Source organism: Kogia breviceps, chromosome 8 (genome assembly GCF_026419965.1).
Source record: "Kogia breviceps isolate mKogBre1 chromosome 8, mKogBre1 haplotype 1, whole genome shotgun sequence".
NCBI classification, from domain to species: domain Eukaryota; kingdom Metazoa; phylum Chordata; class Mammalia; order Artiodactyla; family Physeteridae; genus Kogia; species Kogia breviceps.
This window is the reverse complement of record NC_081317.1, coordinates 10,234,592-10,254,708: the sequence shown is the minus strand read 5'-3', so window position 1 is coordinate 10,254,708 and position 20,117 is coordinate 10,234,592. Positions and strand designations below refer to the sequence as shown.

At 37.8% G+C, this 20,117-nt stretch overlaps 1 protein-coding gene and 1 non-coding gene across 9 annotated transcripts in view; one reads left to right on the top strand and one right to left on the bottom strand.

Moving 5' to 3' along the window:
- SCAI (suppressor of cancer cell invasion) overlaps positions 1-20,117 on the bottom strand; it is a 133,420-nt gene that overhangs the window by 49,968 nt on the left and 63,335 nt on the right. For all 8 annotated transcript variants that reach the window (XM_059073078.2, XM_067040101.1, XM_067040105.1 and 5 more), the window contains one exon: positions 13,659-13,790. In XM_059073078.2, coding sequence (XP_058929061.1) covers positions 13,659-13,790 — 132 coding nt within the window. The remainder of the gene's footprint in view (positions 1-13,658; positions 13,791-20,117) is intronic.
- On the top strand, positions 16,067-16,194 carry LOC131762051 (small nucleolar RNA SNORA64/SNORA10 family). Its single transcript, XR_009337134.1, has one exon. It is a non-coding gene; the product is annotated as a small nucleolar RNA SNORA64/SNORA10 family (small nucleolar RNA).

The following is a 20,117-nucleotide window of genomic DNA, read 5'->3' as shown; positions in this document are numbered from 1 at the left end:
TTATCCTGTGTGGGACTCACTACGCTTCCTGGACTTGGGTGGCTACTTCCTTTCCCATGTTAGGGAAGTTTTCAACTATAATCTCTTCCAATATTTTCTCGGGTCATTTTTCTCTCTCTTCTCCTTCTGGGACCCCTATAATGAGAATGTTGTTGCGTTTAATGTTGTCCCAGAGGTCTCTTAGGCTGTCTTCATATCTTTTCATTCTTGTTTCTTTATTCTGTTCCACAGCAGTGAATTCCACCATTCTGTCTTCTAGGTCACTTATCCGTTCTTCTGCCTCAGTTATTCTGCTATTGATTCCTTCTAGTGTAGTTTTCATTTCAGTTATTGTTTTGTTCATCTCTGTTTGTTTGTTCTTTAATTCTTCTAGGTCTTTGTTAAACATTTCTTGCATCTTCTTGATCTTTGCCTCCATTCTTTTTCTGAGGTCCTGGATCATCTTCACTATCATTATTCTGAATTCTTTTTCTGGAAAGTTGCCTACCTCCACTTCATTCAATTGTTTTTCTGGGGTTTTATCTTGTTCCTTCATCTGATACATAGCCCTCTGACTTTTCATCTTGTCCATCTTTCTGTGAATGTGGTTTTTGTTCCACAGGCTGCAGGACTGTCATGCTTCTTGCTTCTCTAATCACTTATTTTAAAATTGAAGTTGCTGTTAGAATCTTTAAGACTCTTACCAAGTGGCTACTGCTAGGAAGACAGTATTTTATATAAAAGCATTAGGCAGCAATATCAACTTCATGAGAACTGATAACTCTTAAGTGCTTCTTTAAAGATACTATGTAAAACCTCTCTGCAAATTTTCAAGTAAGCATTTGCCTACAAGTTCCTTTGCATTTCCAAAACTGACAAATTTAATAAACCTCAGTAATACATCTTGTTAAGGGAGAAAACAGAATTAGAACTCAGTATTTTATTTCATGACTATATAATTTCAGGTGTTCAGTGGAAAGGGCTTTAGGTGAAGGGACTTTTCTTTGAGGGCTAAAAGCATATAAAAGGTGGTCGGCCTAAAAGGGTTAGAACAAGGCTCCAAACATAAGTTGTAATATACAAGTATTTTCTGATTTATAGCTATGAACAACATTGATTAAATTCTATACAATTTTCGTTAAAAGAATTTAGAGCATCTACCACTCCAGTCTGAAGATTCAGCTATAAAGAAAGCAATGTCTTTTTCAAAACAGTATTTAAGTTTCTTTAAAAAAAAAACTTCCTAAAGGGTAAGTCCCATATCACCCTTTTTCTAGTGAAACATATCATAGAAGCTATTATACTCTAATATGATTAGAGTCCAAAATTAACTAAGGTACTTTATAAAGAGTTTTAGATAAATTCCTCTACTATTCAGAGCTTGACTCTGGTTTTAAACTCTGAATATACCATTTGGTCATTATTACTGTCAGTAGAGATGGGAAATTAATGGTCCATGGAATTAAATTAAATGAGGCTGTGTGAATTATCCCATAAGCTAAATGACCTTATATTTCACATTTTGCAAAGGCACCTTTGTTATAAATTGGCTGCTCATATTATTTTGCCAAGTTTTCAGAGGAAATCGAAAGCGCAACGCTAATCTCACTCTGTTTTAAAATCCTCAACTCTTATCAGCAAAAGTTGGGAGACTATTAGTGCAAATGATTAAACCTACTTCTTAGAGATGTTTCAAATGTAAAGTCGAGATGGCACTTACGAAGTTTCTTCCAAGTTTCTATAAATCGACCACCTTTACTAAACTGAATTAGCTAAGATCACTGATGCCTACCGACACCTAAAATCCAAGTCCAATAGCCACTTTCCAGTCCTTGTATCAGTTCTCCCTATGACATTGACGTGGCTCATCACTTCCTCACCATCTTGTAACCCTCTCTTCTTTCTGTTCTAACAGTCTCTTTCACTGGCTTCTCTTTCCTTAGTCCGGTCCTAAAAAGCATGGCTTCCCCAGCATAGGTATGTGTAATACACATAAACATACACACACAGACACAGACACACACACACATGCACAAACTAAAATGAGGATCAGAGAGCTTAAACGATTTGCCTGGGAACTCATGGCCAGTAAATTGTTGAGTTATGACTGAAATTCATAAACCCCTTTGCGCCTGTAATCTAATACTCTCTCCTTTCTACCACAGGGAAAAACAGCCTACATTTTGATTCTACATTAGTAAAGTCCTTCTCTGGGAGCTCACTCTTAGAATGCTGTTGACAACAACATTGTGACTTGTTTTGACAACAAGTCAAAAACTCTTGAGTTGTGTCCTAATAAGCAGAAGATTAGGGCATACAGAGAGACAACTGGGGTGCAAATGCTCAAAGAGACGACCATGTGAGGACAGAGCAAGAAAATGGCCATTTGCAAGCCAAAGAGAGAGGTTTCGGCAGGAACCAACCCTGCCGACATGTTGACCTTGGACTTCCAGCCTCCAGAACTGTGAGAGAATAAACTTCTGTTGTTTAAGCCACCCAGAGTGTGGTATTTTGTTATGATAGCCCTAGCAAACTAAAATAGTAAGCGATAAGGTAGCCTTCAAATCCCAAAATACAAACGGGTGGGAACAAATCACCAACAGCCAAAAGACCTGCACGCTATCAGTATCTGTGCAGGAAGAGAGAGAAGAAACAATGGGAACAGAGGATGGACTATGAAGAAGAGAACCTCCCAAAACAGCCAGTATGTATCCACTGGAAAGCACAGTGGACCATTTTGAGAACAGAAGCTAAAAGGTGGAGGAATTCTGCCTGAGCCAATAGCCACATGTGGCTAATGAGTACTTGAAATGTGTCTAATTAGAACTGAAATGTGTGAAAGTGTAAAATATTCAGTGTACTTCAAAAACTCAGTGTGAAAAAAAAGAATGTAAAAGATCTCAATACTTTTTCTATATTGATTACATGTTGAAAGAAAATATTTTAGATATATTGGATCAAATAAAATATACTGTTAAAATTAATTTCACTTTATTTACATTTTTAAAATCTGGCTACTAGAAAAATTTTAAATCACATTTGTGGCTCACATTAAATTTTTGTCAGTCAATGCTTCTCTAGATCACATGATTATGACACCTAGTGCACCCTGGTGGCAGCCCACCTCAACTGCAAGTGCAACTATTTTGGGTAGCAAACCAAATGAAAGCAAGCAGGCGTCACAAGCTTGTACAGATAGTGTAGTGTATTACCTCTGAAATATACACTTTATTATTACCTGTTCGCAGAACTTTGCCTCTAGAAAAGTACTAAGTTTTTGAAGAAGGAAGAGAAAGGGGAAAAAAAAGAGGGACGAGAGAAGTAAGAGAGAGTGCAAGAGGGGGTGGGGGGAGAAATGGGACAGTGGAAAAAACTGTTAATTTCTCAGCTATCCTTTCCTATATAGGAACCAGGGCACCCTAAAAATAGGCTGTTGAAGAAAGCATTGTAGATGATTTCTTCTTTACTTTGAAATATAAGGAGCATATTTAATAAAAATTTCTGCCATTATTTTGTTTTATTTAATTTTTTTTTTTGCAGTACGCGGGCCTCTCACTATTGTGGCCTCTCCTGTTGCAGAGCACAGGCTCCGGACGCGCAGGCTCAGCGGCCATGGCTCACGGGCCTAGCCGCTCTGCGGCATGTGGAATCTTCCCAGACCGGGGCACGAACCCGTGTCCCCTGCATGAGCAGGCGGACTCTCAACCACTGCGCCACCAGGGAAGCCCTCCACCATTACTTTTATTTAAGATCAATACACTTCACTTTGGTGCACTTCTTTGCATATTTGTTTATTTATTGCCTCCAACATTTATTTTGGCTTTGAGTATTTGCTCCTCTGGAGTCAAATAATTAGTGATTTGCAGGCCTCTGCTGTTTCAAAAGTCATGGGTATCACTGGTAGACACAGGTGCATATCTCAAATACATGTCTCAAGATGCTGCCTTAAATAATCTCATAAAGTATTCCATTCTGCTTCGACAGTCTTAGTCACCATGGTAACTAGAACCCGGCAAGCACTTAGGCTTTTGATGGTTTTCTGACATTATTCAAAGCTATTTCTAACATCATTCTCACTTCATTACTACTGTAACTACATATGCAAGAGCTATTATAAGCAATACGCCATTCATTTTATCTATTTCTCACTCTCTGGACTATGTTTTCTTACACGGTGAGTGGATAGAAGAGATTATTTATTATGCACATATTATGAGGTATTTTCAGTAAAGTTGTAGTGATGTGCATGAACCTAGAGTCTGTCATACGGAGTGAAGGAAGTCAGAAAGAGAAACACAAACATCGTAAATTAACGCGTATACACAGAATCTAGAAAAATGGTACTGATGAACCTATTTGCAGGGCAGGAAAAGAGACGCAGATGTAGAGAATGGACTTGTGGACATGGCGGGGAAGGGGAGGGTGGGATGAACTGAGAAAGTAGAATTGACATATATACAGTACCATGTGTAAAATAGACAGCTAGTGGGAAGCTGCTGTATAGCACAGGGAGCTCAGCTCGGTGCTCTGTGATGACCTAGAGGGCTGGGATGGGGGGTGGGGGTGGGAGGGAGGTTCAAGAGGGAGGGGATATATGTATACATGTAGCTGATTCACTTCGTTGTACAGCAGAAACTAACACAACATTGTAAAGCAATAATACTCCAATAAATAAATAAAGTTGGCCTAATAGACCTATATCAAGCCCTGCTGCCTGGTATCAGAAAATGCACCTTTTTTACTTACTGTTGGAATATTTACATAGTTGGCTGTATATTGGGCCACTACAAAAATCTCACTCATTTAAAAAAATATTTTTAAAAAGATATTCATGGCTGGGAAAATGAAAAGGCTCTGACAACTTGGATGACAAATTACTACATAAAAGGCGAAATGACACCTTCAAGAGTAAAGAGAAAGTTTATTGTACCCAAATAAGGCATTGCGTATATAGAAACGCTAGCCTTTCATGCACTGAAACATACTGTTTCACTCTGCTCATAAACAGTTTAAAAGCCCAAGTGAGGGAATACAAGGGGGTTGCTGCCGTGCTGTATGTTCTCTTTCTTTGTCCAAGTACAAGGCCCATGGATATGTTCAGTTTGCAAAAAATACACTTATAATATGTGTACTTTTCTGCAAGCATATTAACACTGCAATAATAAGTTTAATAACCAGCTTGTGAACTCAAGAAAGAAAGAGAAAACACAAAGGAAAGCCTTGCCAAAAGATAAGCACCAACAGTGAAGGGAAGGCTGGGAATCACAGGCCCCATGTTAAAAGCTGATTCTGGGACTTCCCTGGTGGCACAGTGGTTAAGAATCTGCCTGCCAATGGAGGGGACACAGGTTCGAGCCCTGTCCTGGAAAGATCTCACATGACGTGGAGCAATTAAGCCCGTGCACCACAACTACTGAAGCCCACGCGCCTAGAGCCCGTGCCACACAACAAGAGAAGCCACTGCAATGAGAAGTCCACATACCACAACGAAGAGCAGCCCCAGCTCACCACAACTAGAGAAAGCTGCGCACAGCAACGAAGACCCAATGCAGCCATAAATAAATAAATTTATTTAAAAAAAAAAAGGCTGATGCTATTCCACCTCGACTCCCACTTCACCCTTTTCCCCGAAGTTCCAAAACTGGTCCAGAGCCACTCCCAATATATTTCTCTTTCTCTATAAGCACTGTGATTCTGTTTTCTATTCAGACCAACACAAAAATGGGGGGTTGGGAGGGGGACAACCAAAAAACCTCTTCTTTTAAATATTCCCAAGGAATCTTTTCTATTTCAAAAGAAATGTACAAAAACTACATCAACGCTTGAAAGCAGAGATGTGTTTAATTTCCATAACTCAAAGAGGTTCTTCGGAATGCCACACATTCCTCCAACCCACCACCATGAGTAACTAACATAGACCTACAGATCTTCTGATCGCTTTCCAATCGAGGTGTAACAATGAACAAAACACTTTCATTTATATAAACAAGCACAGAAAATACACACACTCACATGCACCAGACACCCGGAAGAAAGAGAGCAAACTGAGCACTAAGAGCAAAGAGTCCCAACTAAGAGTTAATATGGCTTATAGAACATAAATTTAACAGAGAACTTCTGATAAAACAAGATCATGTAAAACATACTATTTTCACAATTTGCTTTTTTAAATTTAACCACATACTGTGGGCAACTTTTCATTTATATCTCCACTAACATCCTTTTAATAGTTCCATATTATTCTGTGTGTGTGTGTGTGAAGTGAATTTTCTTTAAAAATGAAAAGAAAGGGGCTTCCCTGGTGGCGCAGTGGTTAAGAATCCGCCTGCCAATGCAGGGGAGATGGGTTCAAGCCCTGGTCCGGGAAGATCCCACATGCAATGGAACTAAGCCCGTGCGCCACCACTACTGAGCCTGTGAGCCACAACTACTGAGCTGGTGCACCTAGAGACCATGCTCTGCAACAAGAGAAGCCACCGCAATGAGAAGCCCGTGCTCTGCAACAAAGAGTAGCTCGCCACAACTAGAGAAAGCATGCATGCAGTAATGAAGACCCAACACAGACAAAAATAAATCTTTTAAAAAATGAAAACAAAAAGGAAAAGAGTCAAAGTACTAATCTCTCAGTAAACTACAGACTTGCATTGCCACTAGCCACATCTGCTCAAACAAAAACCCAAAAGCATATAGAGAAGATATATACTTTACTCACAATAAATCTAATTTTTGTAGAAATAATTAAGGCTTGTTTAAAATGAAGGGGACCTGGGACTTCCCTGGTGGTGCAGTGGTTAAGACTCCACACTCCCAATGCAGGGGGCCCGGATTCAATCCCTGGTCAGGGAACTAGATCCCACATGAATGCTGCAACTAAGAGTTCACAGGCTACAAGTAAGGAGCCCACGTGCCGCAACTAAGAAGGCAGCGAGCTCCAACTAAGGACCCTGCCTGCCGCAGCTAAGACCTGGCACAATCAAATAAATAAATAAATAAATATTTAAAAAATAAAAATAAAAAAATAAAATGAAGGGGACCCTTCACACAAAACACTGAAAATAAATCCCTGGTGGATTTGCTTACCCACTTTTCTAGGTCAGAATGATATCATGAAACGATCACCACAATAAGTCACAATAATAACATTCATCACCATACGTAGATATCAAATTATTTTTTCTTGTGATGAGAACTTTTAAGATCAACTTTTTAGCAACTTCCAAATATACAATACAGTATTAACTATAGTCACCACACAGTACATTATATCTCTATTACATATTTATGCTATAGCTATAAGTTTGCACTTTTTAACCCCCTTCACCCATTGCATCCCTGACCCCCTCTTCTGCCACTGGCAATCACCAATCTGTCCTCTGTACCCATGAGCTTGGTTGTTTCTTTTTGCAGTACGCGGGCCTCTCACTGCTGTGGCCTCTCCCGTTGTGGAGCACAGGCTCCAGACACACAGGCTCAGCGGCCATGGCTCACGGGCCCAGCCACTCCGCGGCATGTGGGATCTTCCCGGACCGGGGCACGAACCCGTGTCCCCTGCATCGGCAGGCAGACTCTCAACCGCTGCGCCACCAGGGAAGCCCTGCTTTGGTTTTTGTTGTTGTTTTTAGATTCTACATAAAGTGAGATTATATGGTATTTGTCTTTCTTTGCTTGAGTTATTTCATTTCAGCATAATGCCCTCAAGGTCTATCCAGGTTGTAAATTCCAAGATTTCCTTCATTTTTATTCATTTCAGCATAATGCCCTCAAGGTCTATCCAGGTTGTAAATTCCAAGATTTCCTTCATTTTTAATGGCTGAAGAATATTCATATGTATATGTGTATATATATATGTGTATATATATATATATATATATGTGTATATATATATATATATATATATATATTCCACAATCTCTTTATCTATTCATCCGTCAGTGGACACTTACATTACTTCCGTATCTTGGCTACTGTAAATAATGCTTCAATGAATATGGGGGTGTATATATCTTTTCAAGTTAGTGTTCTCATTTTCTTCGCATAAATGCCCAGAAATAGAATTGCTGGATCCTGTGGTAGTTTTAACTTTTTAAGAACCTCCATATGGTCTTCTATGGTGGCTGCACCAACGTACATTCCCCCCAACAGTGCACAAGGGCTCCCTTTTCTTCACATCCTCACCAACACGTGGCATTTTTTTGTCCTTTTGATAACAGCCATTCTGACAGGTGTGAGGTGATATCTCATTGTGCTTTGACTTGCATTTTCCTGATGATTAACAATGTTTTGCACATTTTCATGTACCTGTTGACCATCCGTACATCTTCTCTGGAAAAATAACCATTTAGATCTTCTGACCATTTTCTAATCAAATTGTTTGTTTTTTTGATTTTGAGTTGCACGAAAAGGATTAATTCCTGAACCCAATATAGTTTTAAGTACTCAAGAACTAAACTGAAATAGGTATCCTAAGCATTATAATAAACTTCTCTGACAATGAATAAACAGTCCTAAAGATTAGATCTCACACACAATTTTTCCATGTATTAGGGTTTCCTACTATTTCCACATACACAATTTTACTCTGCAGTTATTTTAAAAATAAATAAAATCTTTGTTATAGTTAAAATGGCACTTTAAAGAATCAAAATGAGGGAATTCCCTGGCAGTCCAGTGGTTAGGACTTGGTGCTTTCAGTGCCATAGGCCCAGATTCAAGCCTTGGTTGGGGAACTAAGATCCCACCAGCCGCACGGTGTGGCCAAAAAAAAATAAAATCAAAATGAGAACAGTTTTGAGCTGGTAAAATATATTTACACAACCAAAACACTGAAAAAGAAGGTGAAGTTCACCTTCATTTTTAGGTAACACATACTTTTGATGTGTGGCCAAAAAATAAAAAAGAGAACAGTTTTGAGCTGTTAAAATATATTTATACAACCAAAACACTGAAAAAGAAGGTGAAGTTCACCTTCATTTTTAGGGAACACGTATTTTTGGTATGTGGCCAAAGGACAGAGATGTATCTGAAAGTGATTTATACACTGTGGAGTGCTATGTGGAAGTGTGTTCTGTCACTGTTACTGTTTCAGCAGTCACAGAGTGATTTGAGTCCAGTAGAGAGTCTCCAGCAGAAGACTACTTGAACTTTATGATTCATTTATGATTCAGAACCAGATCAGGAAAATAACCCTTTTTTTTTTTTTTTTTTTTGCGGTATGCGGGCCTCTCACTGTTGTGGCCTCTCCCGTTGCGGAGCACAGGCTCCGGACGCACAGGCCTAGCGGCCATGGCTCACGGGCTTAGTTGCTCCGCGGCATGTGGGATCTTCCCGGACCAGGGCACGAACCCGTGTCTCCTACATCGGCAGGCGGATTCTCAACCACTGCGCCACCAGGGAAGCCCGAAAATAACCCTTTTTAAGAAGAGAAATGCCACTGCTAAATTCAATATGCTTCTCAGACATACTGAATAAAGAATTTCCATTCACAAACACATCAAAATTTCTAGTGTCTGTCTTATTTGAATATACAGATAGAACAGCTAGTAAACTTTGGATCAAATACATAATATCTAGTTTTTTAGAAAGCAGTATAGCAAAAACCGCTGATATGAAATGACAAGGTGAAACGTGTTGGGCATATGGTGGACAAATTGAATACATTTTCTAAAAATGCTGAGAAAAAGAATAGAGATGAAAATCAAAAGAGAGTAGATGGTTAATAGAGGCTTTAGATTGCAAATTCAATCTAAGCATTACAGGTATGAACAAAAAGGGAGAAACAGGGAACAAGCAAGAAGAAAGAAAAATGAATTAATCAATTAAAAAAAATATGTTTTCTGATAAATAAATGCCTAAGATCTCATACCATACACAAAAGTTAACACAAAATGGGGCTTTCCTGGTGGCGCAGTGGTTAAGAATCCACCTGCCAATGCAGGGAACACGGGTTCGAGCCCTGCTCTGGGAAGATCCCACATGCCGTGGAGCAACTAAGCCCATGTGCCACAACTACTGAGCCTGCACTCTCAAGCCCGTGAGCCATAACTACAAGCCCGCACGCCACAACTACTGAAGCCCACGCACCTAGAGCCTGTGCTCCTCAACAAGAGAAGCCACCACAATGAGAAGCCTGCACACCGCAATGAAGAGTAGCCCCTGCTCACCGCAACTAGATAAAGCCCACGCGCAGCAATGAAGACCTAACACAGCCAAAAATTAAAATTAAAATTAATAAAAATAATAAAAAACTTATAAAAAAGTTAACACAAAATGGTTCACAGACCTAAATGTAAGAGCTAAAACCACAAGACTCTTAGAAGGAAACATCATCCAAGTAAATCTCGGTGACCTCAGGTTAGGCAATGATTTCTTAGATATGACACCAAAAGTACAAGTGATGAAAGAGAATGACGAGTTGGACTTTATTAAAATTAAAAGCATTTGTGCTTCACGGGACACCATCAAGAAAGTGATGAGACAACTCACAGAACAGGAAAATATATATCTGCAAATCATTACATCTTACAAGGGACTTATATCCAGAATATATAGGAAATGACTACAACTTTAAAATTAAAAGATAAATAAACCTATCTGAAAATGATCAAAGAATTGGAATAAATATTTTCTCCCAAAAAAAGACATAAAAATGGCCAGTAAGCACATGAAAAGATGCTCAACATCATTAGTCATTAGGGAAATGCAAATCAAAACCATAATGAGACACAACTTCACACACACTAGGATGGCTATCATCAAAAAGACAATAACAAGTGTTGGTCAGGATGTGGAGAAATTGGAACCCTCATACACTGCTGATGGTACAGTCTCCTTGAAAAACAGTCTAGAAGTTCCTCAAAACATTAAACTTAGAGTAAATACCATATGAGCCAGCAATTTCACTCCTAGGTATATATTCAAGAGAAATGGAAACACATGTTCATCCAAAACCTTGTTCACAAGGTTTTGGCTGAAACCCAACTCAGCCAAAAAGAAAATAAAGAAATAAAAAAAAAAAAAAAAAAAAAAAAGACTTCAAACCAGGGTGTACTGGGGTTGTTTTCTGAATTATAATAGTGAAAGAAAAGAATTCTTTAAAAAGATGCATTTAATCTATAAAGCAAAAGAAACCAAACTGATCTCAAAGATCTCTTCTGTAGCACAAAATAGGAAACAGCAGAGTGCGGGAGTTAAGAACACTGTCTTTGGAATCCTTCATTTAACAGATGTTTGTGAAGCACCTGTGACGTGCAAGACCCTGGCTTAGATAGCAGAGAAATAGTGACACACAGGTTCCTACATCTAGGGATATTTCATTCTAATGTAGGAAGACATCATAAGCAAATAAGATCACTTGAAGTAGTGATGAGTTTTATGAAGAAAATTAAATGAATATAGAGATGAGAAAGTGATTGAAAGTGTGGCTTTAGATACAGTGGTCATGGAGGACTCATTTGATGACCATGTATTACCTTTATAATTGTATATATATATTTAAAAAAAAATATATATATATATATAGATTTTATTGTGAAGACATATTTACTCTCATGCAGTTATTTAATAACCGATGTGAGTTAAAAGCTCCTTCAGTATCTCCAAGGTGAGTAGAAAGGTGCATTACCCAGTGCAGGTTACCCTCCTCATTTAATGGCATTCTTCTGTGGGGAGGTGGGAATGAAAATGGGCATAGCATTTTAGTTGCTCAACATAATTTACTGTTTACAAAGCCAGGTAAATTACATATAAGTAGACTGCAAACATTCTACTAACACCACAACTAAGCAGCAGAGTACCAAAATGATTAAGCCTTAAGCAACTATATTAGAGTAAAAAAATCTACAGGCAAGATTCAAAAAACTTATAAAGCAGAAGGGCAATAAACTTCTGATAGGCAGTAAACTTAATTCACAGAACTTTCTAATCCTTCCTTATTCTCTCAGCTGTATGTAACTCCATGAAGTAGGCTTTGTAAATGTGTTCCAACTCCTCCAAAATGTGTTCCAAAGCCTCCAAAATCAGAGGCTTTGCCTTATTCCTAACATTGCATTTTAGAAACTAATTATTTTGATAGATTGGACTTTAAAAAAAATTTTTTAAAGAAATGTCTTGGAGTATAGTTGATTAAAGATATATTCTTTAGGACCTTCCCTGGTGGTGCAGTGGTTAAGACTCCATGCTCCCAATGCAGGGGGCTGGGGGTTCGATCCCTGGTCAGGGTACTAGATCCCACATGCATGCTGCAACTAAGAGTTCACATGCCACATCTAAGGAGCCAGTAAGCGGCAAATAAGGAGCCCACGAGCCACAACTAAGGAGCCCGCCTGCTGCAACTAAGACCCAGAGCAACCAGATAAATAAATAAATAAATATTTTTTAAAAGATACATTCTTTAAAAAGAATTTTTAAAATTAATTTCTTTATTATTTTTGGCTGCATTGGATCTTCATTGCTGCATGCAGCCTTTCTCTAGTTATAGACAGCAGGGGCTACTCTTTGTTGCGGTGCATGGGCTTCCCATTGCGGTGGCTTCTCTTGTTGTGGAGCACAAGCTCTAGGTGCGCAGGCTTCAGTAGCTGTGGCATGTGGGCTCAGTAGTTGTGGCTCACGGGCTCTAGAGCGCAGGCTCAGTGGTTGTGGCGCACAGGTTTAGTTGCTCCACGGCATGTGGGATCTTCCCAGACCAGGGCTCGAACCCGTGAATTCTGCACTGGCAGGTGGACTCTTAATCACTGCGCCACCAGGGAAGCCCAAAAAGATATATTTTTTAAAATAAACTCTGTCAGTACAATTCCGATCCTAGGGATGTACAATAAAATTATAAAATATGTGAAAAGAAGATTGCATTTTTACCCAGAAATAAATTGCAAATTAAAAATAACTCACTAAACACAACACTGTAAATCAACTATACTTCAATAATTAATTAAATAAAATAAAAATAACTCACAATCTTTACAATTATTCACTCCTATATAGTTTTCCCAAAAAAACCTATTTATCCTTAGTATTTTACCCATAGCATGAATTTATTTATGACTGAAACTAAGCTATTGAAGCTTTAGGTCTGAAGTAAGTCAATATCCTAGGACTCTCATGAAATGAAATATGGCTAAACCATTTATCTAAAACAAAATGGTACAAAATTATTTACCCACCACACACAAGAATACACAATCAAAGACACATTTTGACAAAATCGCATATAGCTTCTGCTACTAGTTAGGGCACACACAACTAATGTAAAAATAACACTGTCTAGAACACTCTTATTTTAGTTAACAGATACTTTATCCTAAGAAAAAGAAAGAATAAAAGAAATAAGCAAATAAACAAGTATCCAGAAGCTGTAACCGAAAAGAAGCCCCAGGTTCACTTGCATATGCACCCCAGGCTCCTTAGTTATTGCAATGTGTAAAATCAGATGTAAAACAGGTATGATGTGGAGTAAGGTATACAAGACCATCTAACAAAACAGCTCTCTCAACTTGAGTAAAACAATATAAGTTATCCTCTTCTGTTGTTTTCTCACCTGAGAATGAAGAAAAAAAGCATGATCATCTCTAGTACAGACATTTATATAACATTCTATCCATAACTTTTCAGAAATTTACCATACATCAGCCATGGAAAAAAACGATACAGAACTAGATAAAAGTTTAAGGCATCAAGAGTCCACTAACCTTAACCCGTTGAACAGCTGCTTAGATTTATCTAGAAGGTAACAAAAATCTGTAACTGTTTTCCTCTCTCCCTGTGGGATGTCATCTTCAGCACCTCCAGAGGACATGATTTCTTTAAGAGCAAATTCAGTCCTGTAAGAAAACATATGGCTATTTACCAAGTAGGTGAAAATAAAAAGAGAAACAGACCTTAGTTATATCATCTGATAGCATTTTTTTAATGATAGAGACATCTTCTGATTATAATCAAATCATCAAAATAATTTAAGTATAAGATGGTGTGGAAGAACAGACAATCTCATATTGTGGGTGGGAATGAAAATTGGTACATCCATTTTAAAAAGCAGTTTTTATAATATTATTTCATCCAATAAATATTATTTGAATGGCTAAAATGTTCCAGGCACTCCTCTACATGGTTAAGAATAAAAAATGTTGAAACTTTTAACCTATTTATCTATTTGATCCATTCTGTATATCCATCCCAGAAAATGATCCTACAAATGGAAAACCCTTTGTCCATAAGGATATTTATTTCGGTACTATAGTATTTAAAAGCTGGTATGAAACTAAAAAAACCAAAGAGGGAAATGGCTAAGTACTTCACAGAACACTAATGACTACACTCTACCCTATCACTAACTTACAGTTATACTTAAGATGATAAAGCAATAATATGGATATACTTCAGCATAAAAGGGATATAAAAACCACACGCACACAAACACACAGGTGTACATATATTTTAAAGCTATTTATTACTGAATCCAAGCTATCTTCCCATGTAATCAATCATGTTAATCAGCCATTTTAAAAACAGCAAGATGCCGGATAGTATACACAGTATGAACCTACGCTAAAGAAAAAGAATTCATATGTGCTCACACACAGATAGAAGTCCCTGGGACAACACAGGGAAATCCGGTCCCAGTGCAGGGTGAAAAAATAGGCAGAGCAGACAAGGACCAGACACCAGAGATGGTACTTTGGGGTGGTACAGTTATTTTGGCAAATATTTTTCTCTCCAACATTGTCTTAAACAGACAATTGCCGTTGCAAGGCTGGAAAACTGTAGCAAGCCTAGAACTGTCAAGGGGCTTCAGGGTAACACAGGGGTGGCACTGCAGCCAGCTGGTGGGGAAGTAGCTTACAACATGCGTGGACAGCACTGGGTGGTCCCTGCATGTTCACAAGTTCCTTCTTCCCACCACCTCTTTCCGCACGTCGTGGACTAGGTGGTTTTAACAAAGGGAAACAGACTTTGAAAAGTGCAGAGTCTGGGAAGGTTCCACACTACAGTGATCCTGGGTAAGTCATCTCCCATATTCAACAACCCCCTGCCTTCATTTTCCAAACCCAGAAGGAGATGCAGAAATGAGACACAAACTGTACTTTCTCCAGCCCTCCCCATATAGTTCATGAGCCAAGGTGGCTAATATCCCCAGGACACAGGAGTTTACAGGAGAAAAACACAAAATAAAAGTTCAAAATAAACAAATCCAATAAGAAAGGATATTATATATAAAGCAGGAAGAAAATATCATAATGAAGCAAATAAAAATACTGGGTATGAAAAAGATATAATCAATGAAATAAACTTAGTAGATGGATAGACTAAAGAACAGAAAAGATACAGCTGAAGAAATTAATAAGCTAATACATCAGGTTTAAGGTACTCTGCCAAAAGACAGCAGGAAGAGATAGAATACACAAAAGAAAATTCAAGAGATATGGAAAAGGGAAATGAAGGAAATCAACATCCACATCATAGCATATAAAGAAGAAAGAAAAAATCATGAGAAGGAGATAAATACTTGCAGAAATAAACTTCTATAAACTTCCCAGAATTAGAGAAATATAAAACCTCAAACTAAAAGGACTCAAAGAATGTTAAAGGAAAGAAAAGATAAAGAAATAATCCCACAGCCAGAAATATTAAAGTGAAACTTGAGAATCCAAAGAAGTCCTCTCCCATTCCCAAACTATCCAGTCCTACAGCCATTAGGTGGGGCAGAGCACAGCAGGTGTCCACACAGAGGGTAGCCTCCTGGGTATTAGAGCACAAATTGTGAGGAGACCATCAACATCCATACAAAGGGCCACCTTGCATGGGATGGTGGAGCTTGAGCACAGTGAGTAGGGTAACCATGAATGGGGACTGGCATGGGGAGTGAGAGCCTGAGCAGGGTGAGGAGGGCATGTCCACATGGAAGAGTTCAGAGGTAGAGAGAGATCTGTCATATATAGGGGATTCATCAAATAAGAAAATCTATTAAGGAAAAGGGGACCCAGAGTTCTCTCTGTAAGAGAAAGAAAATACAAACATGGAAAGGGAAAAGGTTAGAATGAACCCTGTGAATTGAAACTGGAGGTATGGGTGAACTAATGGATGTTTAAAAAGAGTGATATATCTCTCAGCTCCCTTAATGACGCTCTGAGTGTGGCTGGCGTATTTTCAGAGAGGGAGAGGAAGGTGCTCCTAATGCATGACAGACTGGCTCACAGTGGCCACTCTGTTCCTAGAAGTGCAACAGCTTCCGTCTGCATCTGAGGTTTCACCAACCCTCTCTTGTTTTTCCTTTCCCAGCCAAGGCCACTTTTGATGCCATTCCCAAAACCTATAGTTACCTCACTCCTGATCTCTGGAAAGAAACAGTATTCACCAAGTCTCCATATCAGGAATTCACTGACCATCTTGTAAAGACCCACACAGAGTTTCTGTGCAGAGGACCCAGGCTCCAGCTGTAGCCACCACATATTTTTATATGAGAAAAGTAAAGCGAATGAAGCCAGTTAAAAAGAAAAAGAAAGAGACAGACATAAATGTCTGGGGTGGGGGGAGGGGGGCGGCGTGATGTGTACATAACTATACTCCCCAGTTCTGTAAATGTGTCTAGTGAGAGGGCCTGGGAACAGTGACCATTCCCCCCGGACCCCCACCAATGGTATGAACATACCTAGCACCCAAATCTTGGCTTCTAACACCATTCTCCAATAAAGGGAACCAGAGCTCCTTGGAGAATTGTAATAGTCTAATTACAGCCCTGGAGCAGAAAAAGTACAAGATGAATCTGGAATATACTGTGCCAGAGAGCAACAAAGTGTTCAAAGAATGATAGACACATAAGAAAAGGATGTAGGATTTAAGTGTCCAGCAAACAGATGAATAATAAAGAAAATGTGGTAAATGTACAAAATGGAATATTATTCAGCCATAAAAAGGGGAAGTCCTGCTATTTGCAACAACATGGATGGACCTTGACAGCATTATGCTAAGTTAAATAAGTCACACAGAGAAAGACATATACTGTATGATCTTACTTATATGTGGAATCTTGCAGAAAAAAACAAACTCACAGCAACAGAATAGATTGGTGGTTTCCGGAAGTGGGGGTGGGGAGTGATAGAAAACTGTGAAGGTGGTCAAAGGGTACAAACTTCCACTTATAAGATAAATAAGTTCTGGGGATATAATCTACAATATGGTGACTACAGCTAACAATATTGTATTATACATTTGAAAGTTGCCAAGAAAGTAGATCTTAGTTCTTATCACAAGAAAAAAATTTTTGTAACTGTGTGAGCTGATGGATGATAACCAAACTTACTGTGGTAATCATTTTGCAGTATATAATACATCAAATCATTATGTGTACACCTTAAACTAACAGAATGTTTTATGTCAATGACATCTCAATAAAACTGGGATAAATAAATAAAGTCAAGCATTAAAAAAGGACCTAGGGCCGCATAGCACAGGGAGATCAGCTCGGTGCTTTGTGACCACCTAGAGGGGTGGGATAGGGAGGGTGGGAGGCGGGGAGACACAAGAGGGAAGACATATGGGAACATGTGTATATGTATAACTGATTCACTTTGTTATAAAGCAGAAACTAACACACCACTGTAAAACAGTTATACTCCAATAAAGATGTTAAAAAAAATTCCTGGGAGATAAAAATAGAATCTGGGCAATAAAATAAAGTCTAACCTAAAAAAAAGAAAAAAAAAAAAAAAGGACCTAGGATATAGCTTGAGGGAGCATCCACTAGCCAAATTGGGGATAATTTCAGCATCAAAACAAATAATGATAGTAATGGATTATAACCTATTAAATAAAATAAGAAATGATAAAGCAATACTGACATAAGTACATGAATAAATGTGAAGTTTGATAGTGAATGGGATAGTTTCAGAGTACTTGCCCACAAAATACACATTAATTCCAAAAGGAAAAAGTAACATCACAACAATGAAATCTGGCAGACATCACCTAGATTAAGTGACCAAAATGAACATCATTCGTAATCTGACAAATCAAAGTCCCGTACCACCTGACAGGATGAGAAGTGATTTTCCTGCCAAAGAGACATAACGTAAACCTAATCATGAGGAAATAGACAAAACCAAATTGGAAGAGATATTCTACAAAATAACCAAACTGTAATCTTCAAAAATGTCAAGGATATTCCCCCAAAGAAAAGGGAAGACAAGTGCGATGCCTGATTCAGAGCTGGATCTTTCTGCTGTAACGGATGTTATTGGGACAAGTGGTGAAGCTTGAATGGAATCTGAGAAATAGATGGTAGTAATACATCAATGTTAATTAGAAAAAAATATGAAACCTGGAATTCCCTGGCAGTCCAGTGGTTAGGACTCTGCACTTCCACTTCAGGGGCCACAGGTTCAATCCCTGGTCGGGGAGCTAAGATCCCGCATGCTGCACAGTGTGCCCCACCGCAGAAAGAAAGAAAAAAACCTTACCAGTAACCAACGAAAAAAAAAACCCTAATACAACAAAGTTAGCACATTAAAAATTAACTAATTATTTAGCACACTAAATGTGTCAACAGATGAATGGATAAAGAACATGTGGTGTGTGTATATATATATATATATATATATATATATATATATATATAATAGAATATTACTCAGCCATAAAAAAGAATGAAATAATGCCATTTGCAGCAACCTAGAGATGAACCTAGAGATCATCATACTAACTGAAGTCAGACAGAGAAAGACAAATATTATATGATATCAATAACTTATGTGTGGAATCTAGAAAATGATACAAATGAACTTATTAACAAAACAGAAACAGACGCAGAGACATAGAAAACAAACTTACCATTACCAAAGGGGAAGGGGAGGATCAATTAGGAGTTTGATATTAGCAGATATAAACTACTATATATAGAATAAATGACAAAGTCCTACTGTATAGCACACAGAACCATAATGGAAAAAGAATATGAAAATGAATATATATATAATACCTACTTTGCTGTACACCAGAAGTTAACACAACATTGTAAATCAACTATATTTCAATTTAAAAATAATATGCCGCAACTAAGACCCGGTGCAGCCAAATAAATAAATAAATATTTTTTAAAAACAAAAATAATAATAATAAAAAAGAAAGTCTATAAAATTTTCAAAAGGCAAAACAAAGTAATGAACATACAAAAAATACACTAATTACTACAGTTGAGTATGCACTGAAACCAGCATATTCACTAGGGGCAGTGTACAATAGTGCAGACCCTTGAGATTCACTGTATGTGTCGGGGGATACATTTATTCTTTCTATTAGACTCAGCAATTACACTTCTGGAAACTTATCTTAAGGAACATGTTAACCATCATTACTGATAAATTACTCATAACACAGGGAACTGGTGTTCCCCTCCACCCTCCAATCTCACATAATTACCTATTTTTCAACCTCACTGAAATATGGGCAAGTCTCTGAACCAATTCTACTCTTACATAACATCACAATTTTACACATTATTCTCTTCGCCTATTTTGGTCACCTGGCAAGTTTATACTCATAGTTTAAGACATTACTCAAATGACACCTTTTCAGATTTTCCTTGAAAACATAATCTCTCCCTGGCACTTACATATGATCAAGTCAGTAGAGGTTTCTCCAGTGACACCATAAAAAGTTATACATGAAACAACTGTTTGTTAAAAAAAAAAAGTCTGTCTCACTGTCTAGACCTACACTGTCTGAAACTATAGTTACTGGCCACATGTGGCTACTGAGCACTTGAAACATGGCTACTCTAAGTTGAGATGTGTTATAAATGTAAAATACACCAAATTTAGAAGACTTAGCATGAAAAAAGATGTAAAGATCTCATTAATAATTTTTATATTGTTACATGCTGAAATAATGTTTTGGTTATTTAGTAAAATAAAATACATTATTAAAATTAGTTTCATTGGTTTCTTTTTACTTTTTAATCTGATCATATTTCTTTTTCTACCAATTTTATTTTATTATTATTTTTTATTGACGTATAGTTGATTTACAATGTTGTGTTAGCTTCTGGTACACAGCAAAGTGATTCAGTTACACATATATATACATATTCTTTTTCATATTCATTTCCATTATGGATTATTACAAGATATTGAATACAGTTCCCTGTGTTACACAGT